The sequence below is a fragment of the Eschrichtius robustus genome, chromosome 5 (genome assembly GCF_028021215.1).
Source record: "Eschrichtius robustus isolate mEscRob2 chromosome 5, mEscRob2.pri, whole genome shotgun sequence".
NCBI lineage: Eukaryota > Metazoa > Chordata > Mammalia > Artiodactyla > Eschrichtiidae > Eschrichtius > Eschrichtius robustus.
In genome coordinates, this window is record NC_090828.1 from 7,471,589 (window position 1) to 7,496,771 (window position 25,183).

A 25,183-nucleotide genomic window follows, 5' to 3' on the forward strand; every position below is an offset into this window, starting at 1 on the left:
TCATTCCGCTATAATAAATTCCTTTATTATCCAGACTTATGTAAGTAGATTTTGAATGCTCAAAATAAAAATAATAAATAAATAAAAATCCCCAAATAAAGCAAGTTACAATGAATTTGTTTTGCTTTTTAAAAATGTCTTGAAGTATACAATTATTTGCAAACAAGAAAGAACAGGAGGATGTAAACCAACATATTAACAATGGTCCTTTGGGTGGGTGGCACGATTAAGGGTAACTTAGATCTTTTCTTTCTCCTTTTGTACTACTGCTTCCTCCACCAAGGTTTTACGGAATGAGCGTGAATTATTTTACTACTGGGACTAACAACAAAAAAATTCTTTAAAATCCTAAATCTACCAGATTTAGAACTAAAAAAATTTTTTCTTCAAGGTAGTACTGTGTGTTCTGTCAAGGGTGAAGTAAACAGGCAGGGGATGGGAATTAAATTCATACAATCCTTCTTGTGGTCAGTCTGTCCATGTATCATCCAAAGCCTTAAAAATTAAACTTTTGATTTAATAATTCCACTTCCAAGATATTACTCCAAAGGAAATAATCAGCAACACAAAAAGAACGGTTCAAGGATGTGTATACATATTGACAATAGCAAAGTATTAAAAACAACTTTACTTTCCAACAATTCACTCATTCATTTAACAAATATTTATTGAGTACCTACTATGTGCCAGGCACTGGAGATACAGCAATGAACAAACAGTACAAAAATCGAGACCAAAGTACTTGCCCTCGAAGGAGCGCACAGTCTAGTGGGGGTTGGAGGATGGGATATAAATAATAAAGAAAATAAGTAAAATATTTGGCATGTTATATTTTGATATAGACCATGAAGAAAAAAATTAAACAGGGAAAGGGAGGTAGGGAGTAAGGGGAGTTGTTATACAGGTGGTCAGAAAACATCTAAGGTGGTAATATTTGAGTAAAGATTTAAAGTGACTCTTGTTTTATCCCTAAAAAATGATTTACTCCTCCATTAAATCTATCTCACTCTTTTAAAAACTGCTTTGGTAATTATGTAATACATTTCTTTATCCTAAATATAAAGATAAGCTAAGACCTAATGATTCTTCCAGACCTACCGTAAAAAGTCCATGCTTATGGTCATTCATGGTCTGTCCCTAGCACAATCTCCAATGCTCTCCCATCCTCACTACTGTCAAATAAACCTCTTCCTTTTATACATCTCTTACCGAACATTATGTTTTACATCATTATAAAAATGATGACCTTAGTAGAAAGAATACAGTATCACTAAATGTTTCTGTATGGTTCAGTTACACACAGATTCAGTGTAATGACTCTAAACTTTGATTCTCAGGTTATTCTGGACACAGCTCCTTACCTCAAGTTTCACCATGAATGTAATGTTACATGCAGAAAAAACACAGCGGTAGTCTCTATTCATACTGCAGCTTTCTAGATCAGGGTTATCTGAGTTACTTCAAGGTCTCATATATTCCCTTTGCCAGAAGAAATTTTGATAGATGGTGCAAAGAAGGCAGTGTGCCTACTTAGACCTTTGCTCCTCAGTTTATCAGCATTTCAGATGACTAAGGGAAGGCTCCTAAATTCTAATGCCTGCAGGGTAACAGAGGTTAACAGTTAGCTAAAGCTACTGCTTAAGCATGGGACTGGTAACTTTCCTCTGCTAAAGCTACGTCAATTCAAATTTTGTGTAAAACACTGGGCTGATCAAACAAAACACCACCAAACAAAACTTCAGAGTACCGATGAAAAGGATGTGTAAGACCCTACTGGTAGACTGGGTCAATGACTCACTGAAATGCCTTTGGGAACCCATGGTTTAGGACAGGGGCCAGCAAACTTTTTTTTGTAAATGGCCAGAGAGTAAATATTTAAGCTTTTTGAGCCAGATGGCCTCTGTTGTAACTACTCAACCTTGCCACCAGTGTGAAAGCAGCCAGATACTATGGAAACAAAGGAGCGTGGCTGTGTTCCAACAGAACTTTACAGTCCCATGGCCACAGTCTGTCAACCCATTCAGCATGAAGTTAAATGTGTAATGACTCTAAAACATCACCAGGAGTGCGTTTTTTTCCTTTTGTTTTAGGTAAATTCCTGGTACTGTCTCTCTTTGTTATTTCTTAATAGAGAGATACTGGAAGAAAAAAAAAAAAAAAAAAAAACTACCTTAAATTAGCTGACAATTTTAATCATGTTTTTACAAAGAAAGATACAAGAGAGTGTGTAAATACAAAAGAGAAGCAGTTACAAAATCTAGATGAAGGCAGAAAAGCTGCACACAAAATGGCTTACAAAGTGGGCTATACGAATTTAAAGCCACCTGGTAAGATGTGAATAACGTTTTAGCTATAAGAACGTTCATCAAAAATATTTTTATAATAATGAAAAACTGAGAACAGCCTGTATGTACTACATCTAGAAGACTAGTTAAATAAATGATGGTACATCCATACAATGCAACCATTTAAGATAATAGGAAATATTTATTGATAAAAAAAGATATTTCTGATGTGGTTTTTTTTTTAAATGCAGGTTACAAAACTGAATGTACAGTATGATCCCATTTTTGTGAAAATAAATGTACATTTACACAAATAAGCATACACAAAACTACCTAGAAAGATACACCAACCTATTTACAGTGGTTACCATGGACAGTGAAATTATGGTGATTATATCTTCTTCTGGATTACTTGTAATTTCTAATTTTTCTAGAAGTAATAATAAGAACTAAAAAAGGTGCAGAATTATTTAGGTCAACATTTCCAAAATAAACTCCCAAAGTATATAAGTTGCATCAGTTCTTAGAATTTCAAATAGTGATTTCTCCTCAGTCTCCAAATGCTAGCTATAAGGGCCAGGAAAACTTAGGAAATACACATAAAAAGAAATGCACATAACAAGGTAATAAGTAGGGAGTTACTACAGGAAGTCTGATCATTTATCAAACCACCACCACCTATACAATCAATAACATTTAAGAGACTATTCCAATTTATCTATTTTATATACTGCCTCTGGTTCAACGTTTGAATGGAAAAAGCAACTATCATTATTCACGCCACTGATGAGAGGATCTTCAATCACCAACTTTGGGGGGAAAGGAAGAAGAGGGGGGAAAAGTCACACTACAAGGTGATGGATCTCAAAATTCCATGAGAATTCCATATTCGGGGTCCAAACACATCTGTAAGAGACTCAAAGGTCAATTAATTGTTATTATGGCAAACGCTAACCCGATCCTAAATGGGATGTTAATAGCCAGTGTAATTCTGGATCACCTGCCTAGCCCATCAATAAAATAAAACTCAAATAATAATTCAATAAAAACTATTCTTTCAAATGAGTCTATGAATAGCACTCACAAACATTGTAGCAGAAAGCATACACACATAAAAATGTTACAATTATATAAAATTATATACGCACCTAGATAAGGGCTCAAGCACAAACTAAATAATTTACTAGGGTGGTGGGACTCTGAGGAGTTTTAAATCCATTATCATTCCACAACCAAAACAGAAAGATTTTTTTAATAAAGTATAAAGGCAGTCACTAACCAAATATAACTTATTCCTAGACTAGCTATATTGTTTTCAAGCAGGCACATGAAGCAAAGTCTCAAAAACATGCACATTTTATAAACCCCCCAACACCTGCACAAATACCTTACTACTGTACTAGTCATCCAATATCGAACAGGGTGAGATTTTGAAAACTCACCATTCAGGCCCGAAGTTCAGCGTCTGCGTTTCCGCTGCCATTCTTTTCCGTATGTTTACGATAGATTTTTATATGAGGAGAAACCTGTTAAAGAGAAAAATATCTCCATACAGTTGGTCACGATTAAATGCAGAATTCCAGCCCAGAAAAGTATAGTTAGGGAGTGTGTTCTGCTTGTGCTCCTCTCAACCAGTCACCAGAATGAGGTCTTTTAATCCCTATTTATAACAATATAGCAGGCAAAGTAAAAATGAATAATTCCACCTTTACATTCCAATTCACCATCTTTTTACGTTCATGTGGGGAAAGGAGGCATGGTACAAGATGATGCTGGTGAGACAGGTGGTAGAAGACCACGCAGGGCACTGGGGACCAAATTAAGGATCTCCTTTTTTTAGCCTTCGAGCAATGGGGAGGGAATGAAGGGTAACAGATTTACATTTTAATTTGTATTACTCCCTTGCAATGGCTCTCCCATCACCATGAGGTGTATCAAAGATTCTCCTTACCTATCTCACAGCTTCCGCCACAACTCTCCTCTCCCCACTGTCTGCTTAGCCCTTTACACTCTAGTGATTCTTTAAAAGTTACCTTGGACCATCAAGTTAAAATAACCAGTTAAGCTAACCAGTTTCATGAGTGATCCTTCAAGAGCAATTTCAAGATATCAGATCTTAAAGTGAAGTAAGTCAGACAGGGAAAGACAAATACTGTTTATTACTTATATTTGGAATCTTTAAAAAGCCAAACTCATAGAAACAGAGAGCAGAGTGGTGGTTACCAGGGGCGGGGGGTGGGGGAAATGGGGAGATGTTGGTCAAAGGCACAAGCTCCAGTTATAAGATTAACAAGTTCTGGGGAATCTAATGTACAGTATGGTGATTATAGCTAATAATACTGTATTGTATACCTGAAAGTTGCTAATAATACTGTATTATATACCTGAAAGTTGCTAAGTTGCTAAACAGAGTTTCTTTTTCACAAAAAAAAAGAAACGGTAATTATGTGATAGGATGGAGGTGCTAGCTAATGCTATGGTGGTAATCATTTTGCCATGTGTAGACGTATCAAATCGACACATCCGACGCCTTAAGCCGACACAATGTTATGTCAATTATATCTCAATAAAGCTGAAGAAAAAGGATATGAGAGTTTAGAAAACAAAATACTGTAAACATTGTAACGTACTGTAAATATGTCCAAGATGTGTCAATCACATCACCCTGATTGTTGCTGTTTAAAAGATCTAAAAACAATAAACTAGAAATTGGTCTAAGACACAGAAACGGCAAAGTAAAAATGTGCTAACGTCCATAATCAGCTATTTATCTGCCCTCTTCCTGGAAAGTATTTCTGGCCCCATGTCAACCATGTGGCTTCCAAGGAGATTCCCATGTTCTTACTTAACCCTGATTACCTTTTGCCTGGCCAGACAAGTGTGCGCACCACCAGACCCAAGCTGAGATCAACTTAGTGCCCTCCCCACCTCATACTGATAATTCCAAAAAAACGTAAGGCATATGGTTTTTCACGCTTTAAACTCTCTGAAACTGGAATGCATCTTCATCAGTGCCATGCTACAACTGCTACTGGCCCACAACGGAAGCTGTGTCACAGCTGTCATCGTCTGCACAAGGGTAGAACTTGGTCAGAGCCGCTCCTTATCGTCATCCTTTCAATTGTGTTGTTCCTAAGTACCCGATTTTAAGCGCTGCTTAAAACACCTTCAGAAAGATCATGCTATGATTCTAAACTGAAACGTACTGTGTAATGGAAAAGAAAGCAAACACAGCAATATAGGATATCAGCGAAGCAGCTCTTCATCACTGGAGGAATGATTGCAAGTGCTTTGCAGAACCTGAGAAAGGAAAAAAAAACCACACGAAGATAAGCTTGTTGTGGTTTGCTAGTGAGACTTGACACCGCACAATCCATGTGGCCACATGCAGCAGCCCTGATGTCTTTAAAGGAGGAAAGATCAATCAGCTTAGGCTGCTTTTAAGAACGTCACAGGCACCAAATCACTGAACTTTAAATCAGCGAGAGGGTAATAGAGCACTCTCTTAAGAAATGCTTCGTCGCCAACACCCCTGATGACACGACACTACACGGGAGGGGAGAGGGAAGAAGGAGACTTCCACAATCCTACGTTTTTCGCAATTTAGAAGAGTCAGACTTAATGTGTAGAAAGCGGAAGAATATCTTAACCAACTTATTTCACTTCTATTTTCCTTTTTATATATGCACAAGATATATACTAGATAATAAAAACCCATTAGCCTTATTTGCTGAATAAGTTTAAAAGAATTCTTTTTCACAATGTAAAATAAAAAGTCTAAGTAATTAAAAACCTGTGCCAGCGTTTACTTGGCAGTATGATTTCTTTCTTAGTAATATATAAAACGAAGAATCTCACAACTGATGCGTGTTCGATTCAATTAAATTATGGTACGTCCCAAATGAAGTCACTTGTCAAGGTAGTGATGGTAAGTCAGGTAAGGTGCCCACTGTAGATTAGGACAAGTATCCTGCTTACGGATCAGCTGTGTAAACCTATTTAGCATAAGTCAATTCAGTGTGCTTTAAAAAAGTACGTGGACCTACTTGGCTAACAAACAGAGCTGCCGAGACTACAACTGTAAGATTCTATTGTAACACAAAATATCTTGAAGGAGTGTTTTTACCACCATTTTAAACTCCACATAGCCAAATGTTTTATATTCAAACCCCTATGTGGACTTTGACCAAGGCAGGTCCAGATTTGAACCAGACTGAATTTATAAAGCAAGTGAATCTCAATTAAAAACTGAATTATTTGTGACATTTGTGAAAATACTAAAATCATCCTTAGAGATTTAATATTCTTTTCCCCTTTAAATTACTACAAGGCTACACAGGTCGTGGAAATACAAACTCCACGGGCGCCACTACCACAAAGGATGCAAATGGAGCCCCTAGAGTTGTGTTGTGCAGGCAGTGGTCTTGAGTTACAGAAGCCCTGGATGCAGGCAGCACCTGAAGAACATCGAGCAAGGAAATCTTTATCACTCAATTCCACCTATAAACCTTTATGTAGAGACAAAATACCATACAGCAAAAACATTAAAAGCTCAGAAGTTTTTTTAATGCCTTGAGCTGGGAGCCTGACCACCATTTACTACTTCCTATGGTAAGAGTTTTCTGGAGAACTCTTAAGAACCTAGAATAATAATCCAAGCAATTTAATGATCAACTAAAGAGACCTACGTTACTCAGAACGGTGTTCTGCTCATTCTCCTTTATGAATTAAAGCAGGAAATCTATGAGTTATGACTGAAGAAATCTAAACATCTGAAGTACTGTAACTTCTAATCCTGAATTCCCCACCCCAGATTGCTCCTTCCAAATCAATTGAAATGAGCCCAGTTCTAATGTATTTATTTATATGTACTGGAGGGATTGTCTTACACGATGTCTTTGAATTATAAATTATTTGGAATGGAAAGTGGGACTTATTTCTCAATTGCCCTTTCTAAGGATGCAGTGAGGTATCAAAATGAGCATAGGCTTTGCCGTCATTTAAACCCCACCAAGCTAAATGTTGTCAACTCAAACCCCCAGTAGACTTGTGACCAATTAGAAAACAGCTCTGAATTTTTATAGCAAATCAGGATTTGAGCCAGACTCTGGAGGCTGTGCTCCCACCATGCTCTTCTGCCTCTTTAGACTGCCTTTTCTTGAAACTATTTCCTTCCTTTTCCTCCACGACCAGCAATATACTGATATATTTTTCCTATCTTCACTTCCTTCCTATTTAGTCACCATTCCCCAAAAGCTCCTCTCCTTTACTAACTTCCCTCAGTGTACCCATGGTTTATTTAAGTATAAATTCTGTGTAGATACTGTCTTGAGTCTTACTTACAATGGTGTTCTCTACCAACACTTCGGGTAGAACTCTGCCTGCTGAATCATGGGGGATCTAACATAGAACGTGCAGTGGAGGTGCTGTCATAGCAAGAGCAACCAAAAATTCTTCCACAAATTTCTGAACTGTCCCCCACCCCTGCTGTGAATTACATATTTGACTTTTTTCTCCCATGACCTATGTGGCTTTCCAGCAGCCTGCTCCTCCCAGATAGCCATCTAACAACAACTGACCAAGGTACCACTGTTTTCACCATCCACTGGTCAGCCAGGCTCAAAAGCCTAGTCATCAGAAATTCATTCCTCTTCTCTATCCCTCATATCTAATCATTTTGCCTGAAATTTGGTCAACTCCTCCTTCAAGATTCCTTCTGCATTCTCCTTTCATTATAGCCAAACATCTGTTGACTCATGCCTGGATTATTACAATAAAATTCTAACCTGCTTCCCTGACTCAGCCTCTAATTACATCCAATAAGATTAATCTTTCTAAAAGCACTGCTCTGGTCATGCCTACCCTTCTTTGTAACAGTCACTAAACCTACTGTGCATGGTCAAAAATCCTCATATTTTCAGCTTCCCATCAATCTGACAATCTGCACCTTCTCAACTCAATCTCCCACTGTTTCACCTCCAAACTCAAAGCCAAATGATAACTTTCTACTTCTCTACTGCATTCTTCTTCTGTGGTTCTGGCTCATGCCATTCCCTTACCCCAGAAGGCCCACCCTCCCTCCTTTCCAGTGGCTTATACAAAACCAAGGATCCATTCAAATAAACACTCCATAAAATATTTCCCAAAGTAGAAGAAGGAAAATCTAAACAAAGGATGCAGAAATGGAATGGAATCTATAGCATGCAATACTGGCGGTGGGGTACTTTTTGAATCTGTATAGAAAAGCTTTAAAGGAAAGAGAAGATGGAAAAGAATCAAATTTGGGAGGAAGGACACACCATTTTGGACAAAATGAATGTGAGGTGCCTGAGGAGCCATCCAAAAGACCATAATATACATACACCTTGAACTCCAGTGTAGAGTCAGGATAAGAGACATAGATTTGGAAGTAAATCTACAGAATTGAAACCAAAAACTGAATGAAACTATCCCAAAGCAGGAATCAAGAAGGGACAAGCTCAAGAGACAAGAACAAAGCCTCAGCAAACACTGTGCAGGAGGATACGGGAAGAAAAAAAAGACCATGTAGTCAGGTATCTCTAGCCCTAACCTTTCACCTAAAATCAAATTCATTGACTCTAGCTTTCTCCACATTCACTTTATCTGAAGCAGAAAGGAGAACGAGCTAGGTTCTTTTTGGGGAGATTATCCATTTGCTCAATAAGGCTAAAAACTAAAGTGAAGTTTGGTAAAGCAATGGTCATATCACAGAAGTCTTTGTATTTTATATCTCAAGAGTAGTGGAAGGCTATGAAAAGATTTATGCAAGAAAGTGTCCAGGATGAAACCTGCACTGTAGAAAGATCATTCAGGATGCCAGGAAGAGAATGAATCAGTAAGAGCTAAAGAGAAAGGAGGGGTGTTAGAAATCCAACAGATTGTATGGATCTACATACCAGTAGAGAAGAGAGAGCAGTAATGATAGTAAGTATATTCACTGACATGAAAAACTGTCAACAGTATGTTAAGTGTTCAAGACAGGTTATAGAATACAGAGAATATAATTATATTAAACACATTTTAAAATACATTCTTAGTGGGTACATACAGATATGCCCACAGATGTTCATATTCTTAATGGTGGAATTATGAGTAATTCTTTTCCTAGTAAGTTACTAATTTGTGTTAACAAAGATAGCACTGGCAAAGAAAAAAAATGGACAAATTCAGAAGTTTCAAATATTGAAGTCAAAAAAGAGAAAGACTGAAAAATCTTCATTAACTCCCACAGCGAAGTCATTGGTGACTTGAAGAGTACAGTTATAGAAGTGTGGTGAGGGACTGGCTAGAGCCAGATTTCAGTGGTTGGGACGTGAGGAAAGGAAGACTACAAATGCAGTCAACTTTTTCTAGAATCTTAGCTGCGAAAAGGTGAAAAGAAATGAAGCAGAGTAGAAAGAAAATTTCCCCTTTTATTTTAGACAAAAATATCCTAATGGAAAAGTACTAATAGAATTAAAAAGTAAAGAAACAATTTAGCAAAAATATGGTAGAAATGAAGCTCTGAGAAGGCAGGGTGGATGGGGCTTCAGAGAACAAATGGAAAAAAAAACTATGCCTATCCACTTGTGACAAGAGCAAAGTATGTCCAAATGACTTAAGATACGTGCAAGTTTATTTTTGTGGGGTTTTCTTTGGGGAGGTGGGGAGGAATAGTAAGCTGTGGGGAATTCACATTGATGGCCTCAATTTTCTCAGATAAGTAGGCAAATGACAGAGCAGACGACAGGGTAAGGTTTGAGAAGAATGAAGAAAAGTTAGCTGCTGTGATCTACAATAGTATTGTTTATTAAAAAAAAATCAACTTTATTTAGGAATAATTATTGATTTACAGAAACGTTACAAAGACATTACAGAAAGTTCCCTCAGTTTCCCCAATATAAACAACTTACATTACCACAGTACATTTGTCAAAACTAAGACACCAACATTGGTACACCACTAGTAACTAAACTCGGATTTAACCAGTTTTTCCAACAATGCCCTTGTTCTGTTCCAGGATCTAATCCAGGACCACACTGCAGCTAGCTACGCTAGTTCTGAAGGCCCAATCAAGATGGAGATGGCACCTATCTGCATGGTTGTGGGCTTCTTTCTCCAGCTTTGCAGCCTGGGTAGAGGGCAGAGAGAGCTGACAACAGGACTGAACCCGGCTTAGGATTTTGTTAACACAGTAAACTGAAGAAAAAGAGGGCAAAGTGGAGGATGCTGGCAGAAGTGTGACTGAAGCACAGTGAGGAAGGAAGTAAAAACAGAAGACAGTTTACAAATTTGAGATGTTGGTAATGTCAAAAAGCAAGTATAGTAGGAATAAAAATGAAAGCACTAGACAAATTAGAGATGGAGGCAAGTCAAGGAACCAGGAGCCTAGGAAGATTGGATCAGTCATCCCATGGACTCTGAAGTAACTTCCGGATAATGGCAGAGAGAATAAAGAAGAAAATGAGGGATGATGCCACAGGGTCTATATCTGATAACGAGGGGAACAGACAGTTGTATTGTCAGACAGCATGAACTCCAGAGGAAAAGAGATTTTGCAAAAAGGAGGAGGAACAATGGCTAAAGTGACTAGACCTAATCTATCATCTAAGCCAGAAAATGTTTGTGCGAAAAGAGATATTAATAATTACATAGAGACAACAGGAGCATTTCAGGCTGAATGGTCATCTGAGTAAAGAAACAGAACAGGCATGTGAATGGAAGAGGATGAAGATCCTGATGCTGTCTGCTGATTCACCTGCCACTGTGCAGGGAAACAGTACTGATAACCTCAGAGGGATAAAGGGAAGGTAAAATTATCAGGGCAAGATGGGCTTCAGTTACCTTAACAACACTGAAAAACATACTTTGAATAGTTTAACACATGGAGAGCTAATAACACTCTCAACCTCCCTACTTCGGCCTCTACTCTCCTTTGGCTACTCCAATTCTAAGGATAAGGACCTCAGAGAAAGGTCTACCCTCAAATTTTGAATAGAGTTGACTTAAAAATAGCTGAGAGAATATTTCTACGTACCTGCTATTTCAGACCTTGTCCATTATTCAAAATTCCTTATAAGTGAATTCAAGTAATGTATTTCTTCTGCAGTTAATACCAGAAAGTTGGTCTTCGATAAAATGCATCCTGTGCCTGACAATGAACTCTATTTAATCTGGCCTTTTTGTCAACTTTTTTAAAACTCTAAGCTAAATCACTCCTCACTAGCAATTATTTTATCTCTGATTACTAGTATATAATTATTTTTCTTTTTTTTCTGTATATTTTTCTAGTTTTCCTGACATCCTCAGCTCCTCTTTGGGACCTCATCTATCACTCTGTGTGTACGTGAGTACATGTTCAAGGGTGAAGAAAGAGAAGAAATCAACCTAGCCTTTGCTTACTGATGGGTTTGCAACAAAGAAAAGGGAGACCCTGGCCTCACACAACCTGGCACTGTGTTGAGGAGTCAGATGTCTTCTGGGCACACGCAATCACTATCAATATGAGTGAGCTACGGATCTACATAGTAAGTTCTGTCTGGACAAAGACAGCCAGGAGAAGCCAAAGCAGAATCAAAATCCGGCATAATGGCTAATTATGAAAGTTTTACTCTGAAAGTGTTCCCGATATTGCTTCCCAGGAGAAGTCTTAATATACTGATTAGCTACCACTATTATACTAACAATTCAAAACACATACTCCTTTGAAAACCCCCTGAATCTTTCTTATAAACAGTATCTACTACTGCAAATCTCCCTTACCTGGGTATGTAAAAATTACCCAGAAAAAAACTATGGCAAACCTGGAATGAAGTCCAACCAGTATCATGCATGTTGTCTGTCAAAAGACTAACACAGAATGAACACCAAGGAACCTGAATCTGCCTCCACCTCTATTTTCTATTTCTATTTTCTATTTTCCCAAAAGTAGAAAAAAGAGCTACTCCTCTAGCACTCTTCACATGTACCAAATAAATAGTTCTGTGCCCATTCCAGCAAACAGCTATTTTTATCTTAGCCAAATCTGGATTAAGGTAACACAAAACTGGGGAATTCCCTGGCAGTCCAGGGGTCAGGACCCTGCTCTTTCACTGTTGAGGATGAGGGTTCAATCCCTGGTCGGGGAACTAAGATCCCACAAGCCGTGGGGTGCAGCACACCCCCCCAACAACAACAGCAAAAAGATAACACAAAATTAATAACTCCATTCCTGCAAATTAGTTCAACCACTTCAAAAAACAGTTTGGCAGAATCTGTTACATCTAAACATACACCTATCCAGCGATCGCACAATCCACTGCTAGATATACATGCAAGGAAAATTTCTACTAAGAGAAGAGTATAGGATATTCATAGTAGCTTTATTCATAACTACCAAAACCTGACATTTGGCTATTATGTTTATCAACACAAATGTCCATCAACAGATGAATGAATAAACAAATACAGGGGAGCTTCAAGGTTGGTGAAGGTGTGGAAACGATGGCACACCAAAGAGCTGTGAAGCTCTGCATCCCTTCCCACATACCTTGCCCTACGCATCTCTTCCATCTGGCTGTTACTGAGTTAGGTAACATCATTAATAAGGAGACAAACTGACACCATGTGTTTCCTGATGTGATACACTTAGAAGGACACAGCATCACTTATGTTATATTCCTAACAATAATGCATAAACTGAAATTAACCTTGAAAAGAAATCAGATAAGCCCAAATTGATAGACATAAAATCAATCAACCACAGTCACCAAAAATACCAACGTCATAAAAGACAAAGGCAGAAGAACCATCCCAGATTAAGGGAGACTACAGAGATATAAAAACTAAGTGCAAGTATGATTCTTAACTCCATCCTGAACCAGCAAAAAATATGCTATAAGACACATTAAAGAGACAAATAGAATAATTCGAATAGGAGCTATGGATTAGACAATGGTATTGTATCAATGTTACTTTTTTATGATTCTGAAATTTTTACTGTGATTATGCAGAAGAATGTTCTTATTCTTACAAGATAACACTGAAATATTTAGAGGAAAAGGAGCATGAGGTCTGTAAAGAACTCTCAAATGGAACAGAAAAAAATTACATAAATTTAAAATTATATTAAAAATTATATACATACATATGTGCATATAAGGAGAAAGAAAAAAATGAAAGATAAAGTAAATACGAGGAAATGTTAAAAACTGGTGACCAGGGAATTCCCTGGCAGCCCAGTGGTTAGGCCTCTGTGCTTCCACTGCAGGGGGCACAGGTTCAATCCCTGGTCGGGGAACTAAGATCCAGCATGCCGCGTGGCCAAAAAAAAAAAAAAACTAGTGACCAAACTGGGTGAAGGGTATATGGAAAGTCTAAGTAATTTTTTGCAACTTTTCTGTAAGTTTGAAATTATCTCAAAATAAATTTTTTTTTAATTGTAGTATATGTATACAACAAAATACTCACCAACTAAGAAGAAAAGAACCAACTACTGATAACTGCAACAATATTGCATGAATCTCAGACATTGTATCCAGCGAAAGAAGCCAGTCACCAAAGAATATATACTATATGACTCCTATAATGTTCAACAGGTAAAATAATCTATTTTGACATACGTCAGAATACTGCTCACCATGGAAGTAGGGACTACTTACTGGGAAGAAGATGACGGAATCTTTTGGGGTGCTAGAAATGCTCACCATCTTGATTTTAGGTGGTGACTACAGAACTATATGCACATGTAAGAAATTTTCCGAGGACTTACCTGGTGGTCCAGTGGTAAAGAACCTGCCTTACAATGCGGGGACGCAGGTTTGATACCTGGTCAGGGAACTAAGATCCCACGTGCTGCAGGGCAACTAAGCCCACGCGCCGCAACTACTGAGCTCACACACTGCAAACTACAGAGCCCACACGCCCTGGAACCCACTCGCCACAACTAGAGAAGAGAAAACCCGCACGCCACAACTAGAGAGAAGCCCGCGTGTCACAACGAAGATCCCGCACACCGCAACTAAGACCTGATGCAGCCAAAAATAAAATAAATAAATAATAAATCTTTAAAAAAGAATTTTCCAACTATACACTTCAGATTTGTGCATATTTACTATATCTTATACCTCAATTTTAAAAAGGTTAACATAAACCATAAATGATTTAGCTAGGGGGAAAAAAAACAAGTACAACTAAAAATATTCTAATAGACATGAAGCAAAACTATTTTAAATGCAAATCTTCTGATAACAAATATTAAAATTCACTCCCTACTTAAATTTCTGTCATTAAAAAATTTTTGTACCACTATCTTGATAAAATAATCTGTAAATCTGTCGACTCTTTTAAGACCATAAACAAGCCCACATTCAAATGAACCAAGACTCAGTCACTAGGCTAAAGTACGTAGGTCTCAGATGCACTTTTTTCAAACTTCAGAAAAATGCTAAGTGAAACAATGAAAAGAAAAGGTCCAACCATGAGAGGGGAACCACATATACCACATCACTTATTAAGTGTATAAGACTGTAAGCAATCTTGTAAAAACAGCACATTCACTCAACAGACTACAGGTACAATAATGTCTGCACACAAGAGTATAATTATACATACAGTCAACCCTTGGTACCCGAGGGGGACTGCTTCCAAGACCCTCTGTGGATACCAAAATCCAGGGATGCTCAAATCCTTTACACTCGGCCTTCCACATCCAAGAATATGGAACCCGTCTATACAGAGGGCCAACTATATGTCATAAATAGACAAAGAGAACATAAAAATAAAGAAATGTTCATGAGGTGGGATTAATGATTTTTTTCTATTTCCATAATTTGCAGTAATATTCTTCAATTACTCTTATAACAATGTGTATCTTAACACCCACAAGAAGCGTTTGCCTCCCCTGTTTGAAATACTTTTACAGCCCAAACATAAATGTCAAAGAAAGTTAATTTCTTTTGAACACTAACCCGGTTTAAAAAAACAATTTTAAGGTACAAAAATAAAAGGAAATTCTCCTCCCATCTATTACAGCAGAAAACACATTTTCCTTCTGCACCCATCTGTATGACAATACCAGATCTCTTCATTTTTAAACATGCAAACTTTTAAAAATAATTTTTAAAATACGATCTGTTAACATATCTACTAATGATAAAACTTCATGAAACAAAATTAGGCTTCCATTATTCACTTTATTACTAAACATTTATCTTAAAGAACTGACAAAGAACTCCCCTCCCTCCCCAGGAAGCCAGAATTGTCTACATCTATCTGGATCGCACATTTTTATATGAAACTTTGCAAAATACTATTTATTTCTATGTTAATTATCCTTTTCACGGAATATCTTCAAAAAAATTATAGATGCTCTGTTGGCTTTTCTCCTCATCCTAAAAAGAATTTAAATTCCTAATTTACAGTGTTGAAATAAACACTGCAATCCAGGACAGTCTGAATCACTACCCATTGCCATGAAACTAAGGTCAGCTTTATTCCTAACAGCCCCAAAGCAAGATAAATGGATAAACACATATTATAATGACCATACCTTGGAATATCCTCATCAATAAAAACACCTAATTACTGACACATGCAGCAACATGGATGTATCACAAATATTACGCTGAGCAAAAGAAGCCAGACCCAAAAAGAATACATACTGAATAATTCCATTTATATAAAATTGTAGAGGAGGCAAAATTATCTATAGTCACAGAAAACACATCAGTGGTGGGAGAGGGGAAATGACTGCAAAAAAGAAGGAGGAAAGTTCTGGGAGTGATGAAAATGTTACCTATCTTGACTGTGGTTATGGTCCCATAAGTATATACACTTGTCAAAACTCATCAAGATGTACACAAGTATACTTAAAATGAAGGCATTTTATTGTATATAAATTAAACCTCAGAAAGTTAATTTTTAAAAAGACTAAGCTTACTAAAAGTAGACTGCCTCCCTCAAAAAGCAATGCATTTCAAGACTAACATTTTATATTTCTTTTATGTTAAACTGCCTTTCTTTAAATCTATTAAAATAGATGTTAAATAAAGTTCTGGATAATATTTAAAACTGAGAAACACTCTCTAGAACTGTGCCATCTTATATAGTACCCATTAACCACATGTGGCTATATCAAGTTAAATTAATTAAAATTTAAAATCTAGTTCCTCGTGGGGGAGGGAGGAGAGTAACTTTACAGTGGACAAACCTGACAAAGCATGAAAGTCAACCAAGTATCAAAGTTAATGTTAACAGTGATAATCAGTTAATATTAACAGTTATAAATCAGTATATGCTCTTGATATGATGTGATGAAAATGGCACTTTACCTCTGTGGTCTTCCTCCCAAAAACGCATGACCCATAACCAGGAGAAAAACATCACACAAATTCCAACAGAGAAGCATTCTACAGAATGCTTAACCAATACTCCTCAAAACTGTCAAGACTGTTAAAAACAGGGAAGTCTGAGAAACTATCACAGCCAAGAGGAGCCTATGGACACCTGACTAAATGTAATGTGATGTCCTGGATGGGATCCTGACATAGAAAAATAAACTCAGGAAAACTAAGGAAATCTGAATAAACTATGGACTTAGTTAGTAAGCAATACTGGCTAACTAACTGTAACAAATGGACAACAGTAACGTAGGACGTTAACAGTACAAAACCTGGGTGTGGTATACATGGGAGCTCTCTGTACCATCTTCTCAATTTCTCTGTGAATCTAAAACTGTTCTTAAAAATAAAAATAAGAGGTCTTGAGTTGTAATAAAAAAGTAAAGGTTTTTTACATTTTTAAAAATGCGATTCCCTCAGTCACACTAACCACATGTCAAGTGCTCCACAGTCACATGTGGCTAGTGGCTACAGTATTTGACAGTGCAGATTTATAGAACATTTCCATCATAGCAGAAAATTCTGTGGGACAGCGCTGGTGTAGGAGACTATTTTTACGGGACCATTTTAGAAGAGTATTTTATAACTGATTGCAACTTATGAATAAATCTGTATCTACCCAGAATTAAAAACCCTCACTGAAATCTAAAAATCCTCAATGATATGTTTATTCCAGTTTCTATTTCAAACAACTTTTTTTTGAAAACTCTTTTTAAAAAGTCAACGTAATATCAATATATATAAATGTAATACTGAAAAATGTTCCACTCCCCAGAGCAGCAATTCTCCGAAACACTTTCAAGATATCCAAGATGGCAGAACCGTTAATACTAAGATATTCTTTGCATTTTTCACTATGTTGGCACTGCACTAATCATGGGTAAAACTGCTGGCACCTTAGCATCATTCAAATTAATGGCACCAAACTACAGTAGTCTTCACTGCCATGTGCCATATATTCACAAGAGAGGAAAAAAAGCCAGGTTTACTTAAGAATGCCCTCGATAAAGCAGTAAAAACTATTAATTTTTATTAATCTTGGTCCCTGTGTACACAGCTTTCTAATATTCTTAATGTGATGAAACGAGAAGTACACATAAAGCACTTCAGCTGCATACCAAAGTCTCAAAGAAAAGCATTTATGTGACGGCTTTGAGTTACAAACTCAACTAACCGCTTCTGCTCATGAAACATCATATTGACTTGAAAGAGCTGACACACAAATAAAATTATCCAGACCTGGGTATACAGCAGACCTTTTTTTCAAAAATGAATGAAACAAGACTGTCACTTTAAGGAAAACAACTGATAGTACTTGTTGCCAATTATAAAACTTGAGCTTTCAAGCAAAAGTTAAAATTTTAGAAAACTTGTATTCATTACCATGAGCTTGACGAGTTTTTCTAGTACTTATACTTTCCAATAAGTAATGGCTTTTCTGATGGGTGTTGATATTAATGGATGTGTTTTTTTGATACTGTATAATATAAAATATCCATTTAATGCACAAGATAGACCAATAGACTTTAATGTAATAGAATATAAAAGTGCATTGATATAATTTCACATTGCAACTAACCTTTATAAACTACTACTTGTCGAATTTTAGTGTAATATCAAAATCTGCAATTATCTGAAAAAGCTCTTAAAATATTCCTCCCTTTTCCAGCTACATACACATCTCGGTGAGGATAAATCTCCTGCAGACTTCAACTAATACAATAAAGAGCAACGGGTTGAATGCAGAACCAGCTGTGAGAATCCAGCTGCCTTCTACAAAGCAAGACATAAAAAGCAATTTGTGAAAAGGTAAAACAGTGTCACTCTTCTCAGCAAATTTTTTTAGAAATGTTTTAGAAAATAGGTATTTTTCATTAAAAATATATTTATGTTAACATGTAAAGAAACTATTGCTATTTTTAAATAAATTAATAAATCATTTTAAATTTCTCAATATCATAAAGATAGATATAACTGAAAAACCAAAAGCTCTTTGGGGTCCTCTAACTCTTAAGAAGGTAAAGGAGTCTTAAGATAAAAAGTTGAGAACATCTATCTCAGAGAAAGAGGAAAAAATGACAAATAAAAGACATACATAAGTTACCTTAAAACGAACAAACACACATACCCTGGAAAGCATATCAAGAGGCATAAAATATCCCTGACAACAAGAACACCAAGATCCAAATATAACACTTATTCAAAGAATATCTAGGGTTTTAAAAATGTATCTTTTCCAAGGACAGAGAAACTTCCCACATTTTGAAATTTACTTATATGATTTCTTGACTGCCTCTACCACTAGGCTGTAACTCCCACGAAGATAGGTGTTTTGCTCACCACTATGGCTAGCCCAGCACCTGGAAAGAAGCAGGTATTCAAATATTTGTTGGATTGAAAACAAAACCAAAAAAAAGACAGAAGACTTAAAAACAGAACCCATCAAGGCCTCTATTCAAATTATAAAGATGACATTTTACAATCAAAATGTGTCTATTTACATAGCAATAACAATCGTAACCGCTACCATTTATTGAAGGCCTATTTACTATGTGCCAGGCATTGTATTGGGCATTTTACTTTTAATTCCCAAATCACCATGGGATATACTTTACAGTAAGGAAAATAAGCCTCCAAGAGGTTAACTTATTTATCTAAAGTTACAGGTAGTAAGTGACAGAAAATTAAACCCACATTTCTCTGCTTAATAGCCACAAGCTTTTTCTCTACATACTGACATAGTGCTCAAAACTGCTTGGTTACCTTTTCTTCTCCCCCATTTCCTTGCAATTTTCAGGGGAATTCATTTTGTGGAAGTCCTTTTTCTCCTTTTACCAATCTCCTTCTCTTTTCCACTATCCTCCAACTTCTACCCCTCTGCATCACTCAATTAAGCAATACAGTGAGCCCTCTGGTTGAGGAAGAGTATATCTTCTCATAACACACTATCAGAAACTTCATTAACAATGACAAAAGTAGTATGAAAGATTAAATAAAGAGTGTCCGATTCCAGAACATGAATTAAGGCTCTCTGACCCACTGATCTTGCAAGATGGCTTCATCCAGTTACTCAACTGGCCACGGTTTGGGTAACAACATCTGAATTCCCAAGGGGCTAACCATGAAATCTGGATGTAACCATCTCTTCAAGGACTGAGTCATGATTTGCCAATTATTAAGTACCAAGACAGTACCTCTGCCAATTCTCTGTCAGTCTCTGCAAGCAAAGGACCAATACTGAAGTGGCCAGAGCTCCCAAGACTTCCTCCAGGTTCAGGACAACTAGAATAAAAGGAGCTTTGTTCCCAAAGAACATACTGGCCACAATATCACTACAAGAAAAAGCTATTACTGTTACTGCCATTCTCCCCACTGCTTCCGAACAATATATAAATGTTTCTCTTTTTTTCCCCCTTTTGGTGAAAGGAGAATAAAATTAGCAACCACTTAACTATTCAAGGAAAAATTACAATGCCATAAATATTACCATACCATTTGATAATCTCACCACAAGCCAATCTTTTCCAGAGAGGGATGCCCAGAGCCTGTGAAAGTTTTACACTGATTATGTGGAAATCTTTTTAAGTCTCACAAAGCCCTACGTATGCTTTACCTCAACATCCAGATTAAAGAATATGTACAATATGAGAAAGGACTCTTCTACCTTAAAAATGAATTTAGCTGCAATCTGCTAAAGAAACCTTGGCTGGAAAAAAAAAAAAAAATCATAGGAGGTCACATCTGTGGTCTGTCATTCCATACATCATTCTATAATAGATCACTTTGATTAGTAATTCCTATGCTTTGCATCAAAATCTGGATACACTGATATACTAACATAACAAGATGTGAGTTATAAAAAATGACTTAAGCAATTAGATGCTACCAAGTGCATACAACCTACAAACAAAAATAAAGAGAACTTCAAAATGCTCCATTAAAAAAAAAAGTTTGCGGGGCTTCCCTGGTGGCGCAATGGTTAAGAATCCGCCTGCCAATGCAGGTGACAAGGGTTCAAGCCCTGGTCTGGGAAGTTCCCACATGCCGCGGAGCAACAAAGCCTGTGCGCCACAACTACTGAGCCTGTGCTCTAGAGCCCGCGAGCCACAACTACGGAAGCCCGTGTGCCTAGAGCCCATGCTCCACTACAAAAAAAGCCAACGCAATGAGAAGCCCCCGCACCGCAATGAAGAGCAGCCCCCGCTTGCCGCAACTAGAGAAAGCACGCACCCAGCAAGGAAGACCCAGTGCAGCCAAAAATAAATTAAAAAAAAAAAAGTTTGCTTCAACATTACCTAATAATTCTAGTATACAAAAACATGTAATACAAAAGTTTATACTGTCTCCCTGATCCTCTCCCAAAAGTGAAAGTCCCTGCTACCACTCAAATAATGTGAATATAGATTCATATATAGAAGTCCTACCCTTCAAATTCTCTATGGCTTCCTCATAATCAAGTGTTACTCAATACTGTAAAAAGTACACAGAAATTAAAATTTATAATAGCAATCAATGAAAAATAAATAAACAATGAATTTTTCCACAAACTAAGCGTCTTATTTGCTTATGTTCATTTACTAAACCTTTACCCTAGATGGTCCTCTGAGCCCCCAAATCAAGAAGTTGTGTTAAACACTGCACTAGGAAGTTCCAAGAATGCTTGGTGAGACCTACTAGGCCTCATTCACCGAAAAGATACACATATATTTTAACCCTTCAGGACACGTAAATTGAAACTGACAAGATATATACAGGAATTTTTCTAGGAAAAGGAAAAACATCTAGAAGCTTCTGTGGGATTCTGCCTCAAAAAGGCTACATTCCACCTCCTCTGAGACCTGCCCCCACTCTTAGGAGTGGGACCTTTCAAGACCCCAACCCCATTGCCACACTAACTGGACCAATAATGGAAATTTGGACCAAGTTCAACCAATCAAATTTTCCCTCCCAGGAATGTGAAGTGGGGACACTGAGCTAGTAACCAGTTGGCTAGTGGCACTAGTGCTTGAGTTTATATGTGGCTCCAAGAATGAAGTGGCAATTTTCTTCTGTTTTTGTTAAAGCAGAAAAGACCAGAGTGTGCAAAGACAACTAAAGCAAGATATAAAGAGACAAGAGATGACACCTACTAGCCAGCAAGGAGAAAAGTGCTCTCTGGACCACCATGTCTCCTGAATGATTCCCAGTTTCCGGTTCATGTCCTTCATGAAGCCAGCTGCTCTTGGGTGCCTTAAGGTACCTCCTTACCCTTCCCCTCAAAGCACTCCTCTTCCTGTTTCATGCCATCAAAAAATCATTATGACAATTTAAGACACAAATTCACACCAGGATCAATGCAGAAAAGGTATGATTATTCTCACGGTTCATAAGGAATCTGAGTGGTACCAGAGAAGTTGTTTCTATCTACTATCTATAACTTCAGGAGAAACAATAGGACAAAAATAACCGGAGCCTTAAAAGCAAAAATTATCTGTTTGCATAAGCCCTCAGGCTTTGTGCTTCCCTTCAAAACTCACCTGTTCAAAAGTTCTGCTGGTTCACAGCAGGAGGTTTGAGCAGACTTTATTCAGGTCCTTTTAACACTGTAAATAATAGAAGTATTAAAGTAAATAACTCAGCAATCTCTTATGAAACGTTAGAAACGTAATTTTTATCATGAATATATTTTACAAGAAATGGATTCCAAACCTGGTTAAAATAGTAGAATCACCTGATATGCTTATCATCTAGATACCCTGTCCTAACATCTAAAGAGTCTCTCTCAGTAGCTCTGGAATGGGACTGAAAAATATATTTTCTTAACCGAAGTTCTAAGTGATTCTGATGAAGCTAACAAATGAGCACCACCATAGGGTTTCAGGAAATGATTATTTGGGGTTTTCATCCAACACTGCATTTCAGGGATTTGGTATTAACTTTTTTTTAACATACCTGATAGAAAAATGACAGCCGGCAAGACGGCAATACAGCATGTATCCTATGCAAATAATCAACGAGCCCCAAGACGTATGACCACTGCCAAAACGTCCAAGGAGCAAAGCTCCACATGTGCTTTCAGCTGCAAAATCACAACCTTCTTTTAATGCTCTGATGAGACAATATCTTAAAAATCCACAAGATGGTGATATTTCAAGCGACAAGGAGTGGACTGAAACAACAGCTCTAAGTGATTTCTTAGCTAAAATCAAATGATGCTTTGAAGGCTGCTACTAAAAAGTAAAAAAACAGTAACTAAAAATTAAAGTTGACAATTTTACTAACAGCAAGAAAGCAACTTGAAAAAGCCACTTCCACCTCTAATTTAATTTTGCAAAAAAGTAGCCATGTTACAATGTCCAAAAGGTCACCCAACTTTATCCACTGCACTCAACTTTTTTTTTTTGGGGGGGGGGCTGCGTTGGGTCTTCGTTGCTGCTCGTGGGCTTTCTCTAGTTGCGGCGAGCACAGGCTCTAGGCTCGCGGGCTCTAGAGCACAGGCTCAGTAGTTGTGGCACGTGGGCTTAGTTGCTCTACAGCAGATGGGATCTTCCCGGACCAGGGCTCGAACCCATGTCCGCAAGCATTGGCAGGCGGATTCCTAACCACTGTGCCACCAGGGAAGTCCTGCACTCTACTTTTTATAAGAGCAAGCAGAAGCAAAAGAGGGGAGAACTAGGTAATAAAAACTCTTCTCTGGGCCTAACTCAAGAGAATAAGCTCTAGGGTATCTCCTATTATTATAAGTATAAATAAAGTTCAATTTCAACGAAACTCTGTAGTTAACGAGAAAATATAAAATTGTGTTCCTTAATTACCTGAGGTAGGGAAGTGTATCATACTTTGAAAATATTTTTATAAAATTAATTTTGGCCACTTAAGAGAATATTCTTGGGGCTTCCCTGGTGGTGCAGTGGTTGCGAATCCGCCTGCCAATGCAGGGGACACGGGTTGGATCCCTGGTCCGGGAAGATCCCACATGCCGCGGAGCAAGTAAGCCCGTGCGCCACAGCTACTAAGCCTGAACTCTAGAGACCGTGAGCCACAACTACTGAGCCTGTGTGCCACAAACACTGAAGCCCGCGCGCCTAGAGCCCGTGCTTCGCAACAAGAGAAGCCACCACAATGAGAAGCCTGCGCGTAGCAACGAAGACCCAACTCAGCCAAAAATAAATAAATAAAATAAATAAATTTATTTAAAAAAAAGAGAATATTCTTTTGTTTTTCAAACCTCTCCCCTCTTCTCCCTCAACCTCAAATAAAATTACGGGCAATCCAACAAAGGTATCATTCTGTATTCCTATATAATTAATCTAATATATTTCTCAGTTATCTGAGAGCATAAAAAATGATAAAATGCTATCTGGTCAAGAAATATTAGGAGTCTAACTGTAATACTTGTCTATGGAATAAAAATCTACTTATATTTTTAAAGATATGCAATTCTTCAGGGCATTAAAAATGAATGGAAATACTAGGACTTAATCACCATAAAATCCTAGTGGGGGTTAAGGGGGGAAAAAAAAAAACTTGGGTTCAGAGTTTTACAACAATAACCAAACAATGTTAAGGCAATTCGAACTGCTGAAGAAAACAGACATTGAACTTGCCTCTAATATACGTGGATTAACACCAACATAGGCTGTAGATTCAACCTAATGAGACTGGTCTCACTATAATCTATAAGAAATAGAATAAAACAGTACTGAAAATTTAGTCGTCAGGGGCTAACAGAGAACTGCAAATGAAGTCAGTCTTAAAAAATGGCACAAATCAAAGATCCTTTAGAAGGGCAAGGATAAACAGGACAGTAATAATCTGGTCACCCAAAATGGTTCTCCCAGATATCAATCACTTTCAATAGTGTCATCTTCCAGTGTGAAGGTCAACAAAAAAATAGACATATGGAAACTAAAACGCAGAGTCATGAGAACAAATGAGCTGATATGACATCAAAGACATTATAATTTGGAACTGTGATTTCAAAAACTCACCAAAGGAACAAGAGAGCGAAATGCAATTCGTTAAAACACTATCTCCTCACTAGCGTCACTACATCTCCTCTCGGCCAAGGAGCTCCACTCACACCCTGAAGTTGCAATTCCTAACTTCTCAGGATTTTCAGGCAAGCCAAGACAAATTCTTTTTCATATATGCAACTCACCAACAAAAGCATTTAAAGCCAAAATATTAAATTCCTCAGATGAATTAAAATGAAAGAGGACATTTATGAAAGCTCAGTAATAAGAATATGGAGATAAGCTGAAAGAAAATCAAAAAAAATTTTTTTCCAAGAAAAAGTCTACTAGTATAAAATTAATTGAAGAACTAGTCTGAAAGGTCAAAGCTGAGGAATAAAAAACTCAGCACAGAAAGTTCTACACGTGTAAAATGCTATAAAAGATATACAAACAAAGTTAGTTGAACAGTCCCTGAGGAATTTAAAACTAGGCTGGACAACACAGAAATCATTAAGAGGAATTCTTTACCATTAAAAACAATGTGAGTTAATACACTTCTTCCAGGTTATATTCCTTAATGACC

General features: G+C 37.3%; 1 protein-coding gene across 2 annotated transcripts in view; it reads right to left on the reverse strand.

Moving 5' to 3' along the window:
• The window catches only part of GIGYF2 (GRB10 interacting GYF protein 2), a 128,657-nt gene that overhangs the window by 101,085 nt on the left and 2,389 nt on the right, over nt 1–25,183 (reverse strand). Inside the window, exons 2-3 of one of the 2 annotated variants that reach the window (XM_068544201.1) lie at nt 22,180–22,245; nt 3,728–3,811 (exon numbers count right to left, since the gene is read on the reverse strand). In XM_068544201.1, the coding sequence (XP_068400302.1) occupies nt 3,728–3,768 (41 nt within the window). In that variant the 5' untranslated portion in view covers nt 3,769–3,811; nt 22,180–22,245. The remainder of the gene's footprint in view (nt 1–3,727; nt 3,812–22,179; nt 22,246–25,183) is intronic. The other variant, XM_068544202.1, reaches the window with a different exon arrangement.